Source organism: Salvia splendens, chromosome 11, assembly GCF_004379255.2.
Source record: "Salvia splendens isolate huo1 chromosome 11, SspV2, whole genome shotgun sequence".
Lineage (NCBI taxonomy): Eukaryota > Viridiplantae > Streptophyta > Magnoliopsida > Lamiales > Lamiaceae > Salvia > Salvia splendens.
In genome coordinates this window covers 2,391,018-2,412,968 of record NC_056042.1, presented here as the reverse complement: position 1 = coordinate 2,412,968, position 21,951 = coordinate 2,391,018, and the positions used below count along the sequence as shown (strand labels likewise).

The window sequence follows — 21,951 nt, the reverse complement described above, 5'->3', positions numbered from 1 at the left end:
TTTGGAGATATGGGCTAATTTTCAAAATGAAGGCTCGATAAATGGTAATGGCACATCAATCATATCGAACCTGACTTATAAATAGGGATGTCAATCGGGCCAGCCCATCGGGTTGCGGGACAATCGGGTGGGGGCTAATCGGGTTGTGATTTTTTCGGGTTATAAAAGTTCAACCCTAACCGTAAAAGCTCGGATTTCGGGCTAGCCCATCGGGTTAATCGGGTTGCTACCGATAAAATTAACATGCGATCAATCCAATAAATAATTGTGAAAATTAGTTATATTTATAAAATGTAAAATTTTTAATTATGATGAATTTGAGATATATACTTAAACTCAAACATAAATATGATCAAATACTAATATTTGAGATTTATACAAATTAAAACATAAACATCAAGAAATTTTAAAGCATGTTTAGAAATTTAAATATATTTTTTTAGTGAATTTAAAGTTTCTAATTCATTTATCTATTATTATATTAATAAAACTCAATATATAATTTATATATTTAATATATAAAATGGAAAGTTATTTTTTTAGTAATCTATATTATAAAATAATCAATGAAGTGTCGAATTAGAGTCAAACAAATAGAACAATAGAAATTTTATCGGGTTTCCGGGCCAGCCCATCGGGTTTTCAGGTCTGGCCTTAACGGGTTGCGGGTTAATCGGGCTGAAAATTTTCAGCCCTAACCCTATAAATTTGGCGGGCTATTCTGGCTAGCCCACGGGTTGCGGGCTAAATTGACATCCCTACTTATAATATTTCGTGGGTGAGATAAGTTTTAATAAATAAATAAATAAAACCTAATTTTGGTGCATGACACAAACGAAAAAAGTAAGATTATTTTTCATGGATGGAAGTAGATATTATGTTCTTACTATATTATCCTTCTTATATTTTAGTTAAATCGATAGTGTTATTATTTTATTTAATCTTTTACTAAATTATCCTTAGTATATTTTAAAGCATGTCATTGAAATTTGAAAACGAAATTGTGGTATCTAGTTTTATTTTTAGGAGAGCCGATACATCACCACTGGATGCATGGAGAAGGTACCTCGTACCTACATTGTTGCTTTACTACACTTCCGCAAACCGCTTCATATCTTGTGTTTGTTGGTTTTGATGCAGAGTCTGCAGATGGTGTGTTGGTTCGCCCACGATCCAAACTGTGAGGAATTCAAGTACCACTTAGCTAGAGTTCCTGATTACATGTGGCTGGCGGAAGACGACATGAAGATGTTGGGCATCGGAAGTCAGCTTTGGGACAGTGTTCTCGCGACTCAAGCGATTATCTCAACCGGGATGGTAGAGGAATACGGAGACTCTCTGAAGGAGTCTCAGGTGAATCAGAATCCCAAGGGGGATTACCCGGCCATGTATCGTCACTTCACTAAAGGCTCATGGACTTTCTCCGATCAAGATCAGGGATGGGCCGTCTCCGACTGCACCTCTGAAGCACTAAAGTGTCTGCTCATGCTGTCGAAGATGTCTACTGAAATTGCCGGAGATAAGGCTGACGCTGCGCGCTTGCACGAGGCTGTCAATGGGCTACTTTATTTGCAGGTAACAAAATTAATCTCTATTTTAAATTTATATGAGTTTATGTGATATTTTTGAAGTGAATGTATGGACTTTGTTTGTTTGTGTGCAGAGTCCTTTGAGCGGCGGATTTGCGATATGGGAGCCGCCAGTTCCGCAGCCGTATCTGCAGATTTTGAACCCTTCGGAGATCTTTGCAGACATCGTGGTCGAGTCAGAGTAAGTTGCCCGATTCTTGAATATATCGTTAATTTATTTTAGATATTCTGTTTCGACAAAATATACTGTTGGGTCAGTTATTATATCTTTACCAAGATTTTTTTTCTGTTGGTTTAGGCATGTGGAGAACACTGCTTGTATAATCCAAGCACTGATCTCGTTCAACCGTTTGTACCCGGGGCATCGAACCAATGAGATCGAGGCCTCTGTTGCACATGCATTGAAGTTTCTTGAAGGAAGGCAACGGCCTGATGGTTCATGGTAAGCTATTTTAATCACTACTCTCACTTCCATTTTTTTAACAAGCAAATGACTTGAATGATCATATACTGATATTGCAGGTATGGATACTGGGGAATTTGCTTCTTGTACGGAACGTGCTTCGTCTTGGGAGGACTTGCTGCAGCCGGGAAGACGTATGAGAGCAGCGAAGCAGTGCGAAAAGCTGTGAATTTCTACTTGACAACACAGAATGAGGAAGGTGGATGGGGAGAAAGCCTTGAGTCTTGCCCATGCATGGTATAAATCTTAGTAAAATTGAATATATAAAATCACATTATAAGATAAAAACATTGAAGCTATAAATACGATGTTGTAACAGAAATACATTGCATTGGAGGGCAACCGAACGAATTTGGTTCAGACGTCATGGGCAATGCTCGGTCTCATGTATGCCGGAGAAGCAGAGAGAGATCCGAAACCTCTACACAGAGCAGCAAAGCTGTTGATCAATGCACAAATGGACGATGGAGATTTCCCTCGGGAGGTATAGAAAACACGAACACCTAGTATATCTTAATATGTCTCAAAAAATGGCTTTATTTGAAAATTTTACTGAAAAAATTGAAAAATTGGCAGGACATAACAGGGGTGTACATGAAGAACTGCATGGTGCATTACGCGCAATACAGGAATATATTCCCACTCTGGGCGTTGGGAGAGTATCGTAAACGAGTCTGGTCATCACGATGCTCGTAAATTATATCAGATTAAAAACAATAGTTACAAATATATGCATGTATGTTTGCAGAAAGCTGCAATAATAAAGATTGTTGCAATAAACAAATGAAGTCTGAGAATCAAGGAAGATTACAAAGAAAGTCGAGAGGCAGATGTCAAGTTTAATCCATACGTACTTAGCTTTGCATTTGTACAAGAAAGAGAGGCTTTCTACGTAGGATTATTATGTTCAATTTATCCTACATAGACAGGATATATAAATATGTAATTCATATTCTGAATAAGAATCAATTTCTCATTCTACCTCAAAGCTGAGGTTCAATATATATATATATATATAGATAGATAGATAGAGTTGTGATCATATGATAACCCCCAATTTATGTAATAACCCTATAACCAAATTTGGACCACACATTTTCTAAATGTAGCTTTTTCCTTGCAATTGGCGTGATTCACTACTGGGCTTCAAATAATTTTTACTTGACGCGGTTTCAGATGTTATTTGTTTGTTTCCTTGCATTTCTTTTGGCTTTGGCTGTTTTTTTTTTTGGTTGGTTCCAAGGGTTAAAATGCATCTCGTCCTTTTAATACAAACTAATATCTGATCTGCTTAAATTTACTCATGTACATGCTTCCTTTTATATCAATGTCAGAATTGGACTTACATGCTTCCATTTTTTGTTCTTTTTTCTTACTTTCGGGCCGTAGCTCTTAATTATCCGTTTTGCTGCTATACTGAAAGTAATCAATATGAAACTATCATTTTATCCAACCAAAAAACTCAAACAATCAATTTATCATGCAAAAATATCATTTTATCATTTGAAACTATCATTTTATCCCTCAAACTATTATTTTATGATGCAAAAGTATCATTTTATCAGCGAAAAATCTAAGAGTGAAGTGAAATCATAATAAGAGTGATGTGTTTTGTGAACAAGAGTGAAGTGTTTTCTGAACAAAAGTGATGTGTTTTGTGAAAAAGAGTGAAGTGTTTTCTGAACAAGAGTGATGTGTTTTGTGAACAAGAGTGAAGTAAAATCAGAATAAGAGTAATGTGTTTTGACGGATAGAATGATAGTTTTGGCGGATAGAATGATACTCTGAGTTGATACAATGATACTTTTACTGATTTGTAGGTATGTACATAAAATGATAGTTTTGGCGGATAGAATGATAGTTTTGGCGGATAGAATGATACTCTGAGTTGATACAATGATACTTTTACTGATTTGTAGGTATGTACATAAAATGATAATTTTGGCGGATAGAATGATTACATGATTACATGCTCGATTTTGGGCAGCAGTAGTATTGTATTATGGCCTTGAATTTGATAGCCCCTCCCTGCTTAATTCGGTGATGGTGTATTATCAAATAGATGATGTATTATTGGGCATGTATGATGGATCTAACTAATTCAAGTCTTGTGAGCTATATATTAATATATACAATATATATACTTATGCTTTGAAATTTAAGGGACGGCAGAAATTGGGAAATCGATTCTTCTGTTTCTACTCGTGTTTCATCTTCTCCTATTCTCGCATCATTCATAAGTCATAACTAACCGCCGGTATATGCATGTATTCAACGATATGCATATAATTTACTTTAAGGCTACTAAAATAAGTAGAAGCTAGAATTGAAAATATTGTAGTTAATTAATTAAATATATAGTAGTACTAGTACATAAAATGATAATTTTAATGATTTGTAGGTATGTACATAAAATGATAGTTTTGTCGGATATAATGATACTCTAAGTTGATACAATGATACTTTTACTGATTTGTAGGCATGTACATAAAATGATAGTTTTGCCAGATAGAATGATAGTTTTGGCCGATAGAATGATAGTTTTGGCGGATAGAATGATACTCTGAGTTAATACAATGATACTTTTACTGATTTGTAGGTATGTACATAAAATGATAGTTTTGGCGAATAGAATGATAGTTTTTCCGGATAGAATGATACTCTGAGTTGATACAATGATACTTTTACTGATTTGAAGGTATGTACATAAAATGATAGTTTTGGCGGATAGAATGATACTCTGAGTTGATACAATGATACTTTTACTGATTTGTAGGTATGTACATAAAATGATAGTTTTGGCGGATAGAATGATAGTCTTGGCGGATAGAATGATAGTCTTGGCGGATAGAATGATACTATGAGTTGATACAATGATATAATGATACTTTTAGCTGTGGGGCGGTAGTCACTGCCAACATGAGCTCCTTCGTCCATGACATGATATCCACCGTCGAAACAGAGGCGCAGATGCACTCTGGCTCTGTATACTCTATTCTCTTCGTTCAGATCCTCCAGTGTGAACCATTTCGACACCACGTTTCGGTCGTCGACCCGTCGCTCGATGGCCGTTAGAGGTACTCTGGTGACGCCGACAATAGCTTGCTCCTTGGGCGGCCTGTGCTCGATCAGGATGAACACGAGGTCGTTCTCAGACGTGAAAGGCTCCGCGGCGACGAACATCAGATCCTCATTCCACGACGGCGGCGCGCCACTGACCTGTTTTGTTTTCTGGACCTGAAATCCCAACTGTGCCTTCAATTGGAAGCTCGACTCTTTCAAGTTTAGCATTGAAATGTCTTGTGCTTCGATGACGGTGGAGCGGAGGTACCACAGTTTAGGCTATTGGTACACCTTGGATCTGGAATTGGCGTTGGCACCCACAGAAACCACATATTTTAAAAATGTGTGGTGGAGATTTAGTTATAGGGTTATCATTATAACGCACCCCTATATATATAAGGATGTGATCATATGATAACCATATTTATGGTGATAACCTAATAACCTATCATTTTATGGGTCAAAAATATCATTTTTACTAAAAATGATATTTATACACTATAAAATGATATTTTTTCAGCATGCATAGAATGATACTTTTAATCCATAAAATGATATTCTTTTTTATAAAATGATATATTACATCCATAGAATGATAGGTTATTAGGTTATCACCATAAATATGGGTTATCATATGATCACATCCTTTTATATATAGTTTTGGTTGTAATGGGAAGTTGTTGTGCAAATCAACACCATTGGATTAAAAGATCTAACGACCTCCGTTTGGCATTTGTTCTACGTTTAAGAATGGTTCTATCTTGATCACAATCCTATATATATATATATATATATATATATATATATTGAAACCAATTGTTCAAATGCTCAAATTTTTCATCCTGCAATTTGAGTTCTTCGGATTAAATACCAATGTTTCTAGTAATACTATTTGTTAAATTTTTTTCACAGGACTTAGGTATGGTAAAAAACTATAGTAATTGTTAGATTTCGATTGGGGCTAGCCAGGTATGATCTCATTTAGTAAAGCATACCTGATACACAAAGGAGAAACCAACCAAATCTTCGTTAGGTTCTGTCTCAACACGTATTGACGATAGCAATGGTGAATCATTAAGTATTTAAGTTAATCTTCTTTTACTTAACATTTCTATGCATGAGAAATTGTCAACTCACGTGTGAATAACACAACGATATCAGAAAACTTCGGCAACAAGCATTTTCCACTTAGAATAACATGTACTATGAGATAAACCTAATATTGCAATTTGATTTACAAGTCGATAAAGAGGAAGGTGATGGGGCTAAGTCTCAAAGTTTGGGCAGCATGTGTATGTTTCCCCTTAGTACACTATCACATGCATTATATACGTGTTAATGGGCCCCACTTTTTTTTTCTTGCACAAAATAAAGCTGCTAACCGCCGAGCTCCTAAATCAATTTCCTTCCATTTCATGTTTTTGTTTGGTTTAGTCCCATGTTAAGACAAAAAAACCAAAATAGGCTTCTTATAAGATGAGAGAGTAACGTTATAGCTACTTACATATTTCAGAAGTGCGGCTTCTCCTTAAAAAAAAGTAAATTTAATTTCGTGTGAATCAATGACCCACGTATCAAAGTTTAGTAAAATGTGAGTGAAGTGAGTTAGTGAAATGTGTGATCCACTTACTTAAAAATAATAAATGTGAAATAGGAATTCTATTGGTGACCGAATGAAAATGCCAAAATGAGACTTTTGTTGGGGACTAGATGGGGAGTATGTTAGAATTTGATCCATTGTCTCTTCAAAAGATTATTTTAGAGTATGGCGAGCACAATTCTAATAAAACAAAAAACACACGCAGAGAATATATTTAACCAGATATAGTAAAATTAATCTAGAATAAGCTAGCTAAAGCTTGCAATAAATATGATTATATTAAAGTAAAGTTTCTATTAGTGTTTTAGTCATATATTGGGCTTCATGTGCACGTTAGCTGACTGATTACTTCACTGTGTGTGTGTGTGTGTGCGTGTTTGTGATTTAAAGTTGTTTCGAAAATGATAAAAAAGAAAAAAAAAGATGATGCTGCCAATTAATGCCGACGGTTATGGCGATGGAATAAAGATAGGCCGCCCATTAAGAACAAAACAAAGCTTAACCTTTGACGATTAAGCTAATTAACATTATCTTGAATATTTTTAATCACAAACTTTATTTTATTTTTCGAGCATTATTTTAATTAATGTATTCAGAATATTTGTGGAATCCACGTCCAAAAGCTTACACCTTTATTCAAAATTCCAAGTAAGATTGTCCCTCAATTTCGTAGAGGAAGCGGCGGTTCTGCATTTACTATTAATTTCCCACTTCTTAAAGCAAAATGGGAAGAAAAAGAAAAGTTCATGCTAAATCTTTATCGAAGAAGGAATACATATATTTTTAGAAATTTTGGTGACTGAAAACATTAACTTCATAAAAATTTGCTATTTCCCATTAATTATAAAAGTCCCCATTAATTATAAAAGTCGTATGAAAAATCACAAAACTTTAGCATTAGTTGTTTTTCCTCAGACGGTTCAGGCTGGATTACGTTGTATTTTTAAACCTTGTTGTCTCTACTTTTCTTCATGTGGAGTATGATGTGTAAAAACCCTAGGGTTAAAATTAAAACATTTAAGAAACAAATAGTGTATTAGTCATGCCCCAAATACGCAAAACATTTTCCCATTTTCCCAAATACAGAGACCGGTTTTCCGATCCAAAGTATTCTAGCCTAGAAAACTTCTAACTGCAATTTGTTGACTTTAGATTTATCGAAAAAGCTAGGGAAAGAAACAACTTCGTAAGGTCTTAAATTTCCAATGTGCACACGTAGACTTTATGATTGTCCATATAGATCGTATTTTGCCAAAAAAAAAATTCAAATCAGGTCTGGCTGGGAAGACACGCTCCACCAAAATTTGTGATTTTTTGGTACCATTTTAATATATCTTCATGGAAAATAGCAGATTTTTGGAAAAGTTAATGATTTTAGGGACCAAAATCAATATATTTTTATATTGATAAAGATAGCTAGATAGATCTATTACAATAGTAATCCTACTAATGCAATGACCTAATACACAATCTAATTGATTTGAATTTAAGAGTCACTAGCTAGTGGAAGAATCTTGCATACATATACACATACATATATCAACAAATGATGAATGGTCATTCATATATGTCTTTAGCATCAGAACAAAAGAATTCTTCAATTTTGAATCCCATCTCTAATATGCCAAAAATGTGAAAAGACAGATCCTATTTCCTCCAGCAATCATAGTTGTATTTACATGAGCACCCTCCTTGTGTTTTAGCAATGTCTTCTCACAAAAACTTGGAAGCCCAGAAAATATAGGAATATTGAGTATGGGAAGCTCAAATATCCTATCTGGTTAACCTGTTTCAAAATTAAAAATAAATTTAAAATTAGCAATGAGTTAAAAATACCCCATTACATATTTAATTTATCATATAAATTTGCAACTTGCTGTTAAATATCCACTATAGTCACATCCGTACAATTCATGCATCTTTTTGTTGCCGTCGGATGTATAGTGGTGCATCGGTCATGATTAAAGTTCACTAATCCATCATTGAAAATGTATCACTAGTATTAGTCTATTTATATAATTCAGTGTGATACATTTAAAAATATATATATATATTTTATTGAAGATGCACATATTTAGAACCGGAATATACCACTCTTTCTATTTTACTCCCTCCGTCCCGGGCTACTCGCTCATTTCCTTTTCGGCTCGGAGATTAAGGAATGAGTGTATAGGAAAGTCAAAAATGACGGTTGTAGGTGAAATTTTTTACTAAAAATGGAAAGAGTGCAAGTAACTTGGGACGCCCAAAAAGGAAATAAGTGCGAGTAGTGCGGGACGGAGGGAGTATTATATCTTTTATATAATTTATATGTAACATTGCATAAAATCTCATGCAGACAAACAAAATCTTTTTATAGTATAATGAAAGTGGTGGAGAGAGTTAATAAAAATATAAATTCTACATTTATTGTTAGCTTGATAATGCAACGAAAGGTAATGAGATAGTAAAATGAAATTATGAACTTTTTTTACCAATAAAATTTTAAAATGAAATTGAACATTTTATTATAAACATCTAATTTTGATGAGATGAGATGTATTATGTTGGATGGATGGAGTATTATTATTTTTACCTTGGTTGCGTCGGAAGTTAAAAAGATTGATGCCGAAGTAGAGGCAGAGGTGGAAGTAGAGGCAGAGGTAGAGGAAGTTGTAGACAATTGGGATAGTCCTACATTGTATGCCATCGTCCCATCGGGCTGGAAAAGCCCGTAATTCCTCTCGGAAGTCGGGCCGGGCTTCATATCCTCATTAAACAAAGCAAACACATATATCTCCAGCCCGGCATTAGGCCGCAGCGGGGTCCCCTCATTCCGCTGCTGCCTCCTTAATATATTCCGATTATATACCGCCGCATTCTGGAAAGTGGCGCCCACCTCATTAACGTCCCCCCGCGACGGCCACCCCGTCTCGGACACCCGCACCTCGATCCCCCCGAACCCCAGTCTCGCCATCGCGTAAATCACCGCATCCACCTGCGCGTAAAGCATGTTGTCGTAATGCAGCCCGGTGTTCGGGTCGACCATCCCCGGGTTCGGGTTGAGAAGCACGTAGTCGATCCGGATCTTATCCGGGCTGTCCTCGTACGCAAAGTACGGGTACGCGTTTATCCAGAAAGGCGCCCTGGTGGCCGCCAGAAACCGCAGGAACTGCGGCATTATGGCGGCCACTTCAGGGCGGAACCTGCCCGCCGAGGGCGGGTAGGATTCCTCAAGAACCGCGAGGTTGTTGGGGGTGGAGACTTTGATGGAGCGGTCGAGGCCGTGGCGGGCGAGGGCGGCGTGGATGCTGACCATGGCCGGGACGAGTTGGGCGAGGAGGGCGGTGCCCTCGCCGGTGTAGACCTCGTTCCCGACGGCGATCTCGGTGATTTTCGTTGTCGGGAAGTAAGGTTTAATGCGGGTTTGGACCCACTGGAGAGCTTGATTCGGGTCGGATAAGGTTGCGAGCATGTCGTTTTCGACGGTCACGATTAGGTCCACGTTGGAGTTGGCGAATGCGGTGAGGATTTGCGGGTTGGTGTCGTAGATTCGGGCTTTGTTTAGCTTGAGGGAGCGGAGGAGTTCGAGAACCTTCTGCGGCGGCGGGAGGTTGTTCCCCACTTGGCCGTAGTTTATGCCTAGTGATTGAGCTTCTTGTATGAAACCGAAACCTGTCGTTGTATAACATTTAAATCACGAACTTTACTTAAATTCTGGTCAATCGTGTTTGAAAATAGAATATTAAAATACAGCGTTACGATTTTTCTCAATTGTCTCGTTTTTTAAGAAAACGACATATTTATAGCTGCTTAAAATTTTAAATGATACTATTGTTTTTGTGTTTTGTTTATACATGGAAGGGACAATAGTGAAAAATTAATAATTTCTTATTTAATCCAATTTTATAAACTAGTCAGAATTTGATTAAAATTCGCAATTTAAATGACTATATATTATCTTTATAAAATATGTGAAGTAACGTTGGCAAACATGAAAAGAGAGGGAGTTGGTGTAGTGTTACCTGCTAAAGTGAGAAAGAATCCAAGAACAAAATGTAAGAAGGAGGCCTTGGTGGGAAGATTTGCCATGACAGATTCACTATTCTTTTTCTTCTAGTTGTTGAGAGAGCAAATGAAAAGTAAGAGAGAGAGGGGGAAATGAAATGTAGAGTGAGGGGAAGGTTATATAGGGTGGGGGATGAGCACTTTTCTTAACTTTACTTTCTTCTGCACATTTCATAATTCATAACATACATGGTTGTTGTGAATATTGAATGTTTCTTGTGATTGCCCAAACTTGTCAAGAAAATTATAAGGGGCAGGGGGACAAGATATTCCTCTCAATGTTGCGAATAACTTATCAATTCTTCCTACTTTAATAACAATATTTTTGCTTCATATCCTTTCTGTCTTTTGTCAAATTTTGTCCTAATGCCTAGCTTGCTATGTAGTTTACAGTAATAATTTTTTTTTCTCTGAGACATATCTTAAATTATACTACACATTCATAATATTAGCTCATCATAAAAAGTGATGTAAGCAGTGGTGGATCCAATATATAACAAAGGGGTACAACTGTACCCCGGATATTTGACGTTTTATTACATATTGATCCAAGTATAGATCTAAAGCTTTGTTGGTGCAGTGGCAGCTGTCGTTGTGTTTTAGTTTGTTTACTTACATTTTAGCTCATTTCTACATGCATTTTTACGTTTTTCTTTTACTTTTCGTTTTTTTTCTCTTTTTCTACTATTCTATTTTATTGTTTTTTTGTTAATTATATGATTATTGTATAACAAAAATATTTTAAAAAATGAATCAAACCTTTCACAAATAATTTTTGTAAGATACGTATTATATATATATTTATCGCACCTCCCAATAAAAATTTCTGGATCCGCCACTAGGTGTAAGGAAGTAAAAAGTTTAAATTCTTACTAAATTGGCTTGTTATTGACCTTACATTTATGTTTGAATAGTTGAGGAAATGTCGACCACGCACACACACACACACATATCTGTGTATGTAATTAGTGTTTTGCTATTCAAAAAGTAGGTTATTAGAAGGGGGCTTGTTGTAGATAATTCTTGGACCGGGGAAGATGAACCTTAAATTGATGCTACTTTCATATGATGTTGGGGAAATGTCCCTCCAATTGTGGACATATATTATGGGAAGAAGTAAACAGAATTTAAAATGTTTATTTTAGTTGTGAAAAACTAAGGTACTTATATGATGGAAAAAAATCAACCTTTTTTCAGTTAATTGTGTATGGCTTTATTTTATTAGATGTAGTTTAGACTTTAGGATGTTAAATAAAAAGAGAAATATAGTTGAATGGATTACTAGAGAGTGAAAATGGTAACGGAAGCAATAATGGAGAGAGAGAGAGAGAAAGGATTGTTTAATGTATTAATATAGAAAAAAAATAGTGTGACATTTATTTTGGATATAAGGATATTTTTAATCTTCGATTATAATTGACATTTAAGATTTCCAATAATTTACTCGTTGAAATTGCAAAATACTACACGTTTATTTCTAAACTTTTAATAAGAAATTAGATGTAGGGGCTATTTAGGTTTGCAATATTATTTTTAGGGATTAAATATGTATTGTGTTAGTTTATAAAACTAAATATCATAATTCAATCTTGGATGATATGATGATTATTCATAGTCACTCTCCTTCAATTAAAATAATTTTATAATTCAATTTTATATATACTTCATCTTATTATTATTTGATCTAGCAAATAGAACGACCATTTAAATTATAATCTTAAGATTGAATAAAATAATATAAAGGGCCACTTTCACTCAACATTGTGTGTAAGTGATGACGGCAAAAGCGCAATTAATGATAATCATAGCTATAACCGTGAAATCTTGAATTCATAGGCTCATTTATTTTATAAAACCATCATGACGTTCCCCATTATCGCTATCTTAATCCGAGTGAAAATAATAATTAATTATTAAAAGAGAGTTGGTGCCTTGGTGGGATTAGTAGGCGGATAAAATATCAATGTCGGATTAGTAAAGTCTATAGTTTCATGAGAAGTTTATGTGTTACTATAATTGATTATAAAATAATTTTCCTCTAATTTTATGAGAATGTTCTTAAAGAAATTTGTTTAGCATGACTCTACAATATAAATAAGAAAGTAACAAAAATAATAAAATTATAATACTCTATTTATTATCTACTATTCTCTCGTTACTTAGTACTCCATCCGTTCCCAAAATGCATTTTGGGTTCGACACGAGTTTTAATGCAAAATTGGTACGAGAGAGGTAGAGAAAAAATAATTAAAGTATTATTAGTGGAGACTAGATCCCACCTCATTATAGAGAAAAGGGTTTTCAAAATTGGAAAATGCATATTCCTTTGGAACGGGCTAAAAAGGAAAGAGTGCATATTCTTATGGGACGGAGAGGGTAATAGTTTAGTTTTTAAGTATTCTTTTTATTAATTTAAGGATTTATATATATTAATACTCTTTAGTCCAAAATTAATAGTCCTGTTTTTCAAAATAATTTTTTATTTTTAAATAATCCATTTTCCACTAAAAAACTTTAACATTTTCATTTTCATCTATCTGGACTTTAGTTATTTTACACTAAAACTTGTGCAGCTAATTAATAACAAGAATATTAGTAATGAATGGTAAGAATATTATTTAATAACTTACTTAACAAATCCTAATATATTTAAAAGTTATGGATCAATAATAAATATAATAGAAATTATTATTATTATTATTATTATTATTATTATTATTATTCTCGGTCATTAATTTAATAAATCAATTTTTATATTCCTCCATCTCAAGGTAATTGAGTCATTTATTTTTACACTTGGTTTTAAAAAATGATAATATATTGTTAAAATGGAGAGATAGAGTAATGTAAGAGAAATAATATAGAGAATATTCTTATCTATATTATTCTGTCTTCACTTTAAATATTTATTATCATTTTCTCATAACGGGTGCAAGAAAAAGAAACGACTCAACTACTTTGGGACGAAAGGGAATATAAATATTAAAATTATGAATGATATTTTTAGTTAAGAATATTATTATCATTATTTTTTCAATTAATGATTTAATTAATAAATAGTACTTTAATCATAAAGCCTATTAACATAACTAATTCAAAATTCTTACCGTTTCTCCAACAACATTAATTTATCGACGAACAAGCGGCCATAGGTGTATACTGAATTAGTCCACTACCTTAATTTCATTATACATTATTACAAGTATGATATGAGCATTACAAACCTAGTAGCTTTTCTCTTTAGTGAAAGGGAAGAAGCAAAGAGTGTGCGATTAAATGGTGGGAAATTCAAAAGGCAAAATTACACGTAATTTGGGCCCAATTTTGTAGATGGATAAGGAATGGGATTAATACGTGGGAATATGTAGACTTTCACCATCCATTTCCTATTTCCTCTTTGTCGCTGACGCATTATTTACTCTTAATTTGGATTTATTTACTTCATCCCATCATATGTCTTAAATGTGTACTTCAATTATTTCTAACTTTTAACATCTCTGATAATTGGAGTATGAATTTACACTCCACAGTATGAGTTAGTCAGATGAGATTATTAACATTGTGTTTGTCACTCCATCCCTAAAAATAAGAATTTAGGGGCGATACGATTTAATGCAAAATAGATAAAGTAAAAAGATGATAACAAAGAAAAGTGTTAAAATATTGTTAGTTAAAAATAGGGTCCATTTAGTAAGAAAGAAAAAACTTGCTAAAATAGAAGTGGACTAATTTTGTGGAATAAATCAAAATGAAAATAAAAAGAGTATTGTTTGGGACGGAGAAAATACTTGGAAGTTGTCACTATTTGACGATGGTAGTTTTAGAGTTTGATTGGTTTTAGTTCGTGTAGTGTTTGATAAACATTTAAAGGTATACTTAGTCGTAAATTTATAGGCAAAATTGGAATAGTGACGTTGAAAAGAGCATCAAATATGAAATATTTTTGTTAGTCATCGCAATTTTACAAACATGAAATATTTGTAAGTGCGAACATTTTTCCGTGTTTTCCAAATTAAAATTAAAGTAATACTGTAAATAACTAGGAGTGGCTACAATGATGATTTTGAAATTAATGATTATAAAAATTAGTTATCTAATTAATATGCTTATGGTAATAAAAAGTTACCGTATATATATATGTATGATCAAATATGTCTAAAATGTAAATATGAAATATAGTCAAACTAGTCACACCATATCTATTTGACATTAATGAATGACGTCTTAGCATCACTATCCATCAGATATACTTATTTTGTTTTTGAATTGGACCTAACTCAATCTTTGGTACAGCCAGAGGGCCCAAATTCATGTTACTAGTTTGTTAAAAGTGAAGTTATAAATATCTGCAGAAAATATATAAAGAGCTTTTTTACCAAAAAAAAGTTATAGGTAATAAAAAGATATACGAATTATTCTTATAAAAAAATAGCATTAAAACCTCAACAAATAAATGAGGAAATTTCCGGTTGATAAACTTTACATTAGTATTTTATGCCATTTATCAAATTTTGTGTGTATATATAACGGAATAAGATATAATTCAATTAGGTAAACCCCCCATAAATTTGGCATAATTTTCCACGTGAAAATGTGACATATATCATCGTGCATCACCCGATAACATGAAATCACATAATGATTCAACCAATTTTACAATTAAATTTATTTCCAAGCAAAACTTTATATGATATTGAGTGTTATTGCTTCCATCTGTGGAAATGAAAATCTTAAATCTCCAAACCATGCATGTTGAATTGAGCAAAGAGATAAAAAGAAGGCTTTCGTTTTCTTACAAAAAAGCCATCAACCATTAATCCTCATAAACATGCGCAGTCTCCTATTTGGGTTTGGGTAATTTATTTACTTTTTCCATTTTTCGAACAACCAAAGGACCTTTTTTCTTTTGATAAAGAAAATGTACATTGGCTTTTGAGAGATCTCAAATGCATATACATGGAGGAATACATTTTGTACTCTTCATTAAAAGCTATATACATCAACGGCGGACACAGTAAGAGGGGCTTAACCAGGGTGGATGCAGGAAAAAAATATTTACTTATGTAAAAATACATAAATTAGGTTAATGCAAAAATATATTTTGTAACGTTATCTTCTTCTTCTTCTTCTTCTCTCATATCCATCTTTTGCAGCCAATTTTTTTTCGTCCACCATTATTTACGTGCGATAAAAGAAACGTGTTTGTTGAAATGTAAAATATCTTTGTTGTCTTTTCCCTTTAATTTTTCTAATTAGACCGGACTAGAAGAAGGAAAATGAGAAAAGACGATGTAAATGGATGAGATTGAAAGATAGAATTGATCATAAAGAAAGGCATGATGATAAGATGACACTTTTGGTAAAGCCATTTTAGCATAAAGGAAGATAAAAAGAATGAGGCGAAAAAAAGATAGAAAAAAAATAAAGGAAAAGATTGGGAAGGAGAGATTCCATTGGTGCATGCATGAAAACATTTGCTAGTCCAAAGACATGCAGTGTTGCACTGTGGGTTTTTTTTTATTTTCTTTTTTTATCATTGTATCATTATTTATGAAACAATATTTCTTTTTAGGTTGTCTCATATAATATGTTACTGTTTTTATTTTATTTTTTATTTCACCTTTATTATTCACATAATTTACAATAATTCCTTACACCATTTTACATCATTTTTGACACTCTTAAATAATCGTTCAGAATAAATATGTCATAAATAATTGTCGAATGGCACGAGATTGACAGATATATGGTCAGGCAAATTCATGATGTATGCATGGTGGAAAAGGTCATTACATTGTAGGAAAATGGAAAAGAGGACTTTGTATGATGTATTAACATATTTTTGTTGTCTTCTTTTATAATATCTTGCTTCAATGGAATTTGAATGATAAGATAAGCTAGTTGTGGAGCTGAAAGCCAAGAATGGCTATATTTTTAACACTTTATGTTCTTTTTTTCATTTATTATTATTTATCAATATATACACATGATCGAAAGCCAAAAAATGCTTTACAGTTGTAATTTGTTCTTCCTATCCCCTAAGAAACTAACCCTGGAATTATTTTTTTTGTTTTAAGAACAGTTAACGAAGTATTAAATTAAACTACAAGAAAATTCATACGGATAAAATTTGTTACGTACTACAATTTTTCATTCCAACAAAAGTTCAAATAATCATATTTGTGAAACTGCAAAATATTGGAATAGACCATTAATTTTGTGCATTAGTTAATTACACATATTTGTAACATTATAGCCAAAAATACATATCAAGTGTTCCCGCAATTCTCGTTTTAAGAGTCTGGTTTGCTAAAAATGTGGTTGTTGTTTGAGATGATTGTGTTGTTTGCCGCGTGTACTTTCTTTGGATATGTCGTGCGTTGCAAAATCGATAATTATACTTATAGATATATTGATATTAGGGGGTCTGGCATTGTTTGTTGGTCGTTTGTTAATTTTTGCCATTTCGTAACTTTATGTTTTTATATTTGCTTTTTAGAGGTACAAGAAAGATATTTTTTTTCGTGATTAATTACAAGAATTATTATCTTTTAATAACAAAAAAGTAGACTCATAATTGAGCCAACTTTTCGGAGTGGACTAATTTTCGATACATTCTAGCCCAATTCAGACACTAGATTAAGCCCAAGTCTAAACCATCTGATTCTCACGTTAAAAGATTAAATTTCACGGCCCATGTTGTGGCCCATTTTGCCAGAACAACAAAATTGGAATGAAAATTATTACCACTAAATTAAAGAACGACAAATTTGGAATGAAATTTACTACATAAAATAATTAAGTTAAGTAGAAGAAAATCCTCTTTCTTTGATACTCCTCCGTCCCTAAATAGTATGCACTATTTCATTTTTCTTCCGTCTCCAAAGAGTATGAACATTTAAATTTTGAAAACTCTTTTCTCTCTTATGAGGTGGGACTCATTCTCCACTAACAATATTTAAAAACTTTCTCTATCTATCTCTCTCTTACTTTACAAATAATGCATTAAAACTCGTGCCGAACCAAAAATTCATATTATTTGGGGACAGAGGGAGTACAAGTTACGTCTAATACTCTCTGACTAAAGTATTGTCACCAAAAATAAAACGATTTCCTTCTATCGTGTAGAATCACCTCTTGAACCTGCTAGGCACTGGCGAAATTGACGACGTTCCTAGAATCGAGTAAACAAATTTATATGCAAATAAAAAGCTATATACATGCATAATGACAAGGAAAAAGTTGAGAGATTACTAAAATGCTTTGTTATTGTAAGTGATCTTCTCTCCCAAACTGGGCTAATTTTCATATTTCTTTTATTCAATGTTTGACGCAAGAAATAAAAAACTAATACTTGCAAATTATTCTAGTTATAGTCTTTTTGTTTCCGATGCTACATTGTATCGTACACATCCTAATCCTTTTTAGGTGAATCAAATTCTGATCTACTAATTAGAGGGCAAGAATATTATTAACTATAAGCTATATTTGCTCATCTACAACTACAATAAATGTGTCACCAGTTAGTAATTTTAACTAGTGGTGGAAATGTGGAATGCGTTACATTTTTACAAAATTATTCTAAAGCAACAATCACTCATATATTGTGACGTTAAGTTCTATTCCCAGATAAGATTTATAAGTGGCTTTTAGTCACCCTCTGTACTACATTTACCCACTATCATTCCCTTTTTACATCAAACAAGAATATTGTTTTTGTATTGGGATATTTGTTGAACAAGGGATGGAAGAGATGAATCTCACTCAATTTTACGAAAATTTAAAATAAATTCAGAAAAATAAAAATGAGGTACAACTATATTGCTCTTTAAATCATTTTGAAATAGTTAATCTTTTCGTTGTCATCAGTCGGAACTACATCAATTTTTTTCACATTTATGCTAAATTTATCAAACAAAATTTTTTGAAACATGTGCAAATTTTAATACACAATTGGTAAAATAAGAGAGAAAAATTGATAAAGTAAAAGAAATAGGGAGAGAAAATGGGTAAAATAAGTAAGAAGAAGAGGAAAAATAGTGAAATTAGAGTTAGTGGATTATGGAATCCACTTCCTAAAATATAATGTTTAGAAAGTTTTATATTTTTAAGTAATATATCAAAATGATAATATATTTCTAAGGTAAAGATAGTATGTAGAGAGAAATGTTCTGCTGCGCTCCTTAAATGAGCGATGGGTGAGCGACATTACCACGCCACCAATTTATTCCTCTGTAATTTTTCTCTCTCTCCAATTTTTCTCTCTCATCAGTTTCTTCCTCCTTTTTTCTTCATCACTCTCTCTCTCCTCTCTCCTTTCTCCCTCTACCTTTTAGTTGTTTTGCAACTGATAATCTGAAATAATCTCGCTGAAAAATGCATCATTCCCGACTCTTTATATGTTCTTTGCCAATCTCAACACTCAATTATCTTCCCAGAATCTATTAATTTCTTCCCAAATTCATTGGCAACTCCAATTTTTTTTAATTCAATTGACTTCTCAATTATCTCAACTCACCTCTCTCTTCCTCTGCTATTATTTTTAAAGGAAATAGAGATAGAGTAATCTGGAATTGAGAGATGCGAAATCTAATGATAATAACTGTAGAAACACAACATTATTTGTGTGGTCTGATATAGAGAACAGGTGGGGACAGAAAAAAATAAAATAAAGATCCTGGAAAAATTAGCAAAGAGCAAGAGAAGAACCGTGAGCTCAATAGAAAATTTAAATTAAAAATAAAGAACCACATCAATTATCATTTATGAGAGAGAAACTAAAGTAAAACTTATTGAGATGAAAGAAACGCGCAGCAGGTAGATGAAAGAGGGAAAATTGGAAAATTTCATAAAAAATCAATAGGAAGAAAGAGAGGAGAAAGAGAGTAAAAAAAGGAAAATAACTGAAGAAGGAAAAATGAAATGACGTTGCCTAGATTAATAGGAAAGAGAGGAATAAATTGGTGACGTGGTAATGTCACTCATTCATCGCTCATTTAAGTAGTGCAGCAGAACATTTCTCATGCTTTGAAAACTGTTTTCAATTTTGATATCCCAACTAAAATAACAAGAGCAGATGAATGTGTTCTAAAAAAATAAAAGATTAATGTGCAAGAGATAACAGTGTCATCAACTTAATTAAGAACGTTTTTCTTTGAATCCTCAATTTTTGCCCAAAAAATGTGTTATACATGTACGAATCTCTCTCTAACTAGAAAAATGGTGGCTATAATTAACACAAGTGTTAAACAAACTTATCATCATTAGACATGCTATACATTTTATAAACTGTTTCACAAATATAAAACAGATAGACATTGAGAATTGTTTATCCAGTTACGTTAAAAAGAAATAAAGAATTATTAATCTAGTTCAATATGATATGTGTATATGTCTGCATACAATGCTAAATTTCACAATAATGGCGAGCTAGAAATTAAGAAACAACTCATAATATAAAGTTATAAACAACAACAAAAATAATGATGCAAATGTTCTATCTAAAACCATTACATAAATAATTAAAAATAAAAATAAAAACACAACCAGCATACATGAGGGTGTTCCTGCAGTTCAAGTCCACCAAAGAGTAAGACCATTAGCAGTGGGGCGCCCTAAGGTGCGTCACGTCATCAGTTTTATCCTCCTACCCTCCCCCTGCAGTGGGGCGCCCTAAGGCGCGCCACGTCATCAGTTGTACTATTGTTTTGTTTAATTAATTTAAATGTTTTCAAATATAGTATGCAAACGAAAATTAACAAAAAAAGAACGAGTAATTAAAAACCGGCGAATATTGATTACAGAAAAAGTTACACGATTCAAGTTACACTAAAAACCGGCTAATCTACGCAATTCCTAACTGAAACCGCGTGTCATCATCCACGGAGCCCACAATGCGGCGGACGATAGTCTATCGTCCGCGCCATCGTCCGTCGCTCCCACAATGGCGCGGACGATAGGCTATCGTCCGCGCTATATGCCGCGGACGATGTATCGGCCATGAGCATCGGGCGCGCCCGATGCCAGGCACCCATAATGGTGCCATCGTCCGCGCCCGAGGACGATGGACACCATCGGGCGCCCCATTGTGGGTGCTCTAATAGCATTAGCGCAACTTTAAAAAGAATGAGAAGTCCCTATAATAACAAACTCAAAACAATCTACCTAGGCATAAGATGTTGGGTCGCGATACCGCCGATCTCACACACGCACGAACGAGGAAATAAAGCACGCAAACGATATAACGTGGTTCGGTGATAATCCACCTACGTCCACGGAGAAGATGACCGGAATCTTATTGACGAACTCTTTACAATTACAACGAACTCACACTCACACGCTACCGCTCACAACTGCTTGCTATCTTGAGATTTAATCTCTCTGAGTGTGTGTATATGGTGTAATTCTGCTCTCTCACTACTGAGCTCTATCGAGCTATTTATACAAGATGCAATCAAGAAATAAAATCCAACTAACTCTATTTCCCAAAGTTAGTTATAACCGCTGCTCGGCTAAAACCGAACTGCCATTCTCGGCTATCAACCGAACTGCCTTTCTCGGCTAGCTCAAAGCCGAGCTTTATTTCTTGATCTCTTCTCGGAGCTGCCGAGGCTCCACCACTCGATCACAACCGGACTCAAAGCCGAGCTTCATTTCCGAGCTCAGAAGCCGAGCTCCAGTAGTTTGCATGGACACACTTTCACAAATCTCCACCTTGTCCTTGCAAAACTCCATCAATATCTGGATTCCCTTCTCAATCCTTGTTACAAGCTTCAACACTCCACAATCTCAACCAACTTCAAACAATGTTTGAATTTCGAAGTTGGCAGAGATTTTGTCAACATGTCTGATGCATTTTCTTCGGTAGGAACTTTCACCACATTGATCTTTCCACTTTGAATCTCATCTCTGATGAAGTGTCTCCTCACATCTATATGCTTCGACCTCTCATGGAACATTTGATGTTTTGCTAAACATATAGCCGAGTTGCTGTCACAGTTAATCTTCACTGCTCCCAGCTTCATTCCTAGATCTTGTAGTATCCCTTGCAGCCATTTTCCTTCCTTTGCAGCCTCTGTTAGCGCAATATACTCAGCCTCGGTCGTAGACAATGCAACCACAGACTGTAGATTTGATTTCCAACTCACTGCTGTGCCAAATAACGTGAATATGTAGCCACTTTGGGATTT

The 21,951-nt window shown here is 33.9% G+C and overlaps 2 protein-coding genes across 2 annotated transcripts; one reads left to right on the top strand and one right to left on the bottom strand.

The window, feature by feature from the left end:
- Nucleotides 1-862: 862 nt before the first annotated feature.
- LOC121756063 (dammarenediol II synthase-like) lies at nucleotides 863-2,748 on the top strand. Its single transcript, XM_042151521.1, has 8 exons — nucleotides 863-868; nucleotides 1,027-1,062; nucleotides 1,141-1,575; nucleotides 1,664-1,770; nucleotides 1,888-2,031; nucleotides 2,112-2,289; nucleotides 2,372-2,536; nucleotides 2,629-2,748. Exons 1-8 carry the CDS (start codon nucleotides 863-865, stop codon nucleotides 2,746-2,748), a joined length of 1,191 nt encoding a protein of 396 aa, XP_042007455.1.
- Nucleotides 2,749-8,178: 5,430 nt separating this feature from the next.
- On the bottom strand, nucleotides 8,179-10,841 carry LOC121754149 (glucan endo-1,3-beta-glucosidase 14-like). The gene is made up of 3 exons (XM_042149497.1): nucleotides 10,720-10,841; nucleotides 9,291-10,369; nucleotides 8,179-8,501 (listed from the first exon to the last, which is right to left on the bottom strand). Exons 1-3 carry the CDS (start codon nucleotides 10,784-10,786, stop codon nucleotides 8,415-8,417), a joined length of 1,233 nt encoding a protein of 410 aa, XP_042005431.1. The 5' UTR covers nucleotides 10,787-10,841; the 3' UTR covers nucleotides 8,179-8,414.
- Nucleotides 10,842-21,951: the final 11,110 nt, after the last annotated feature.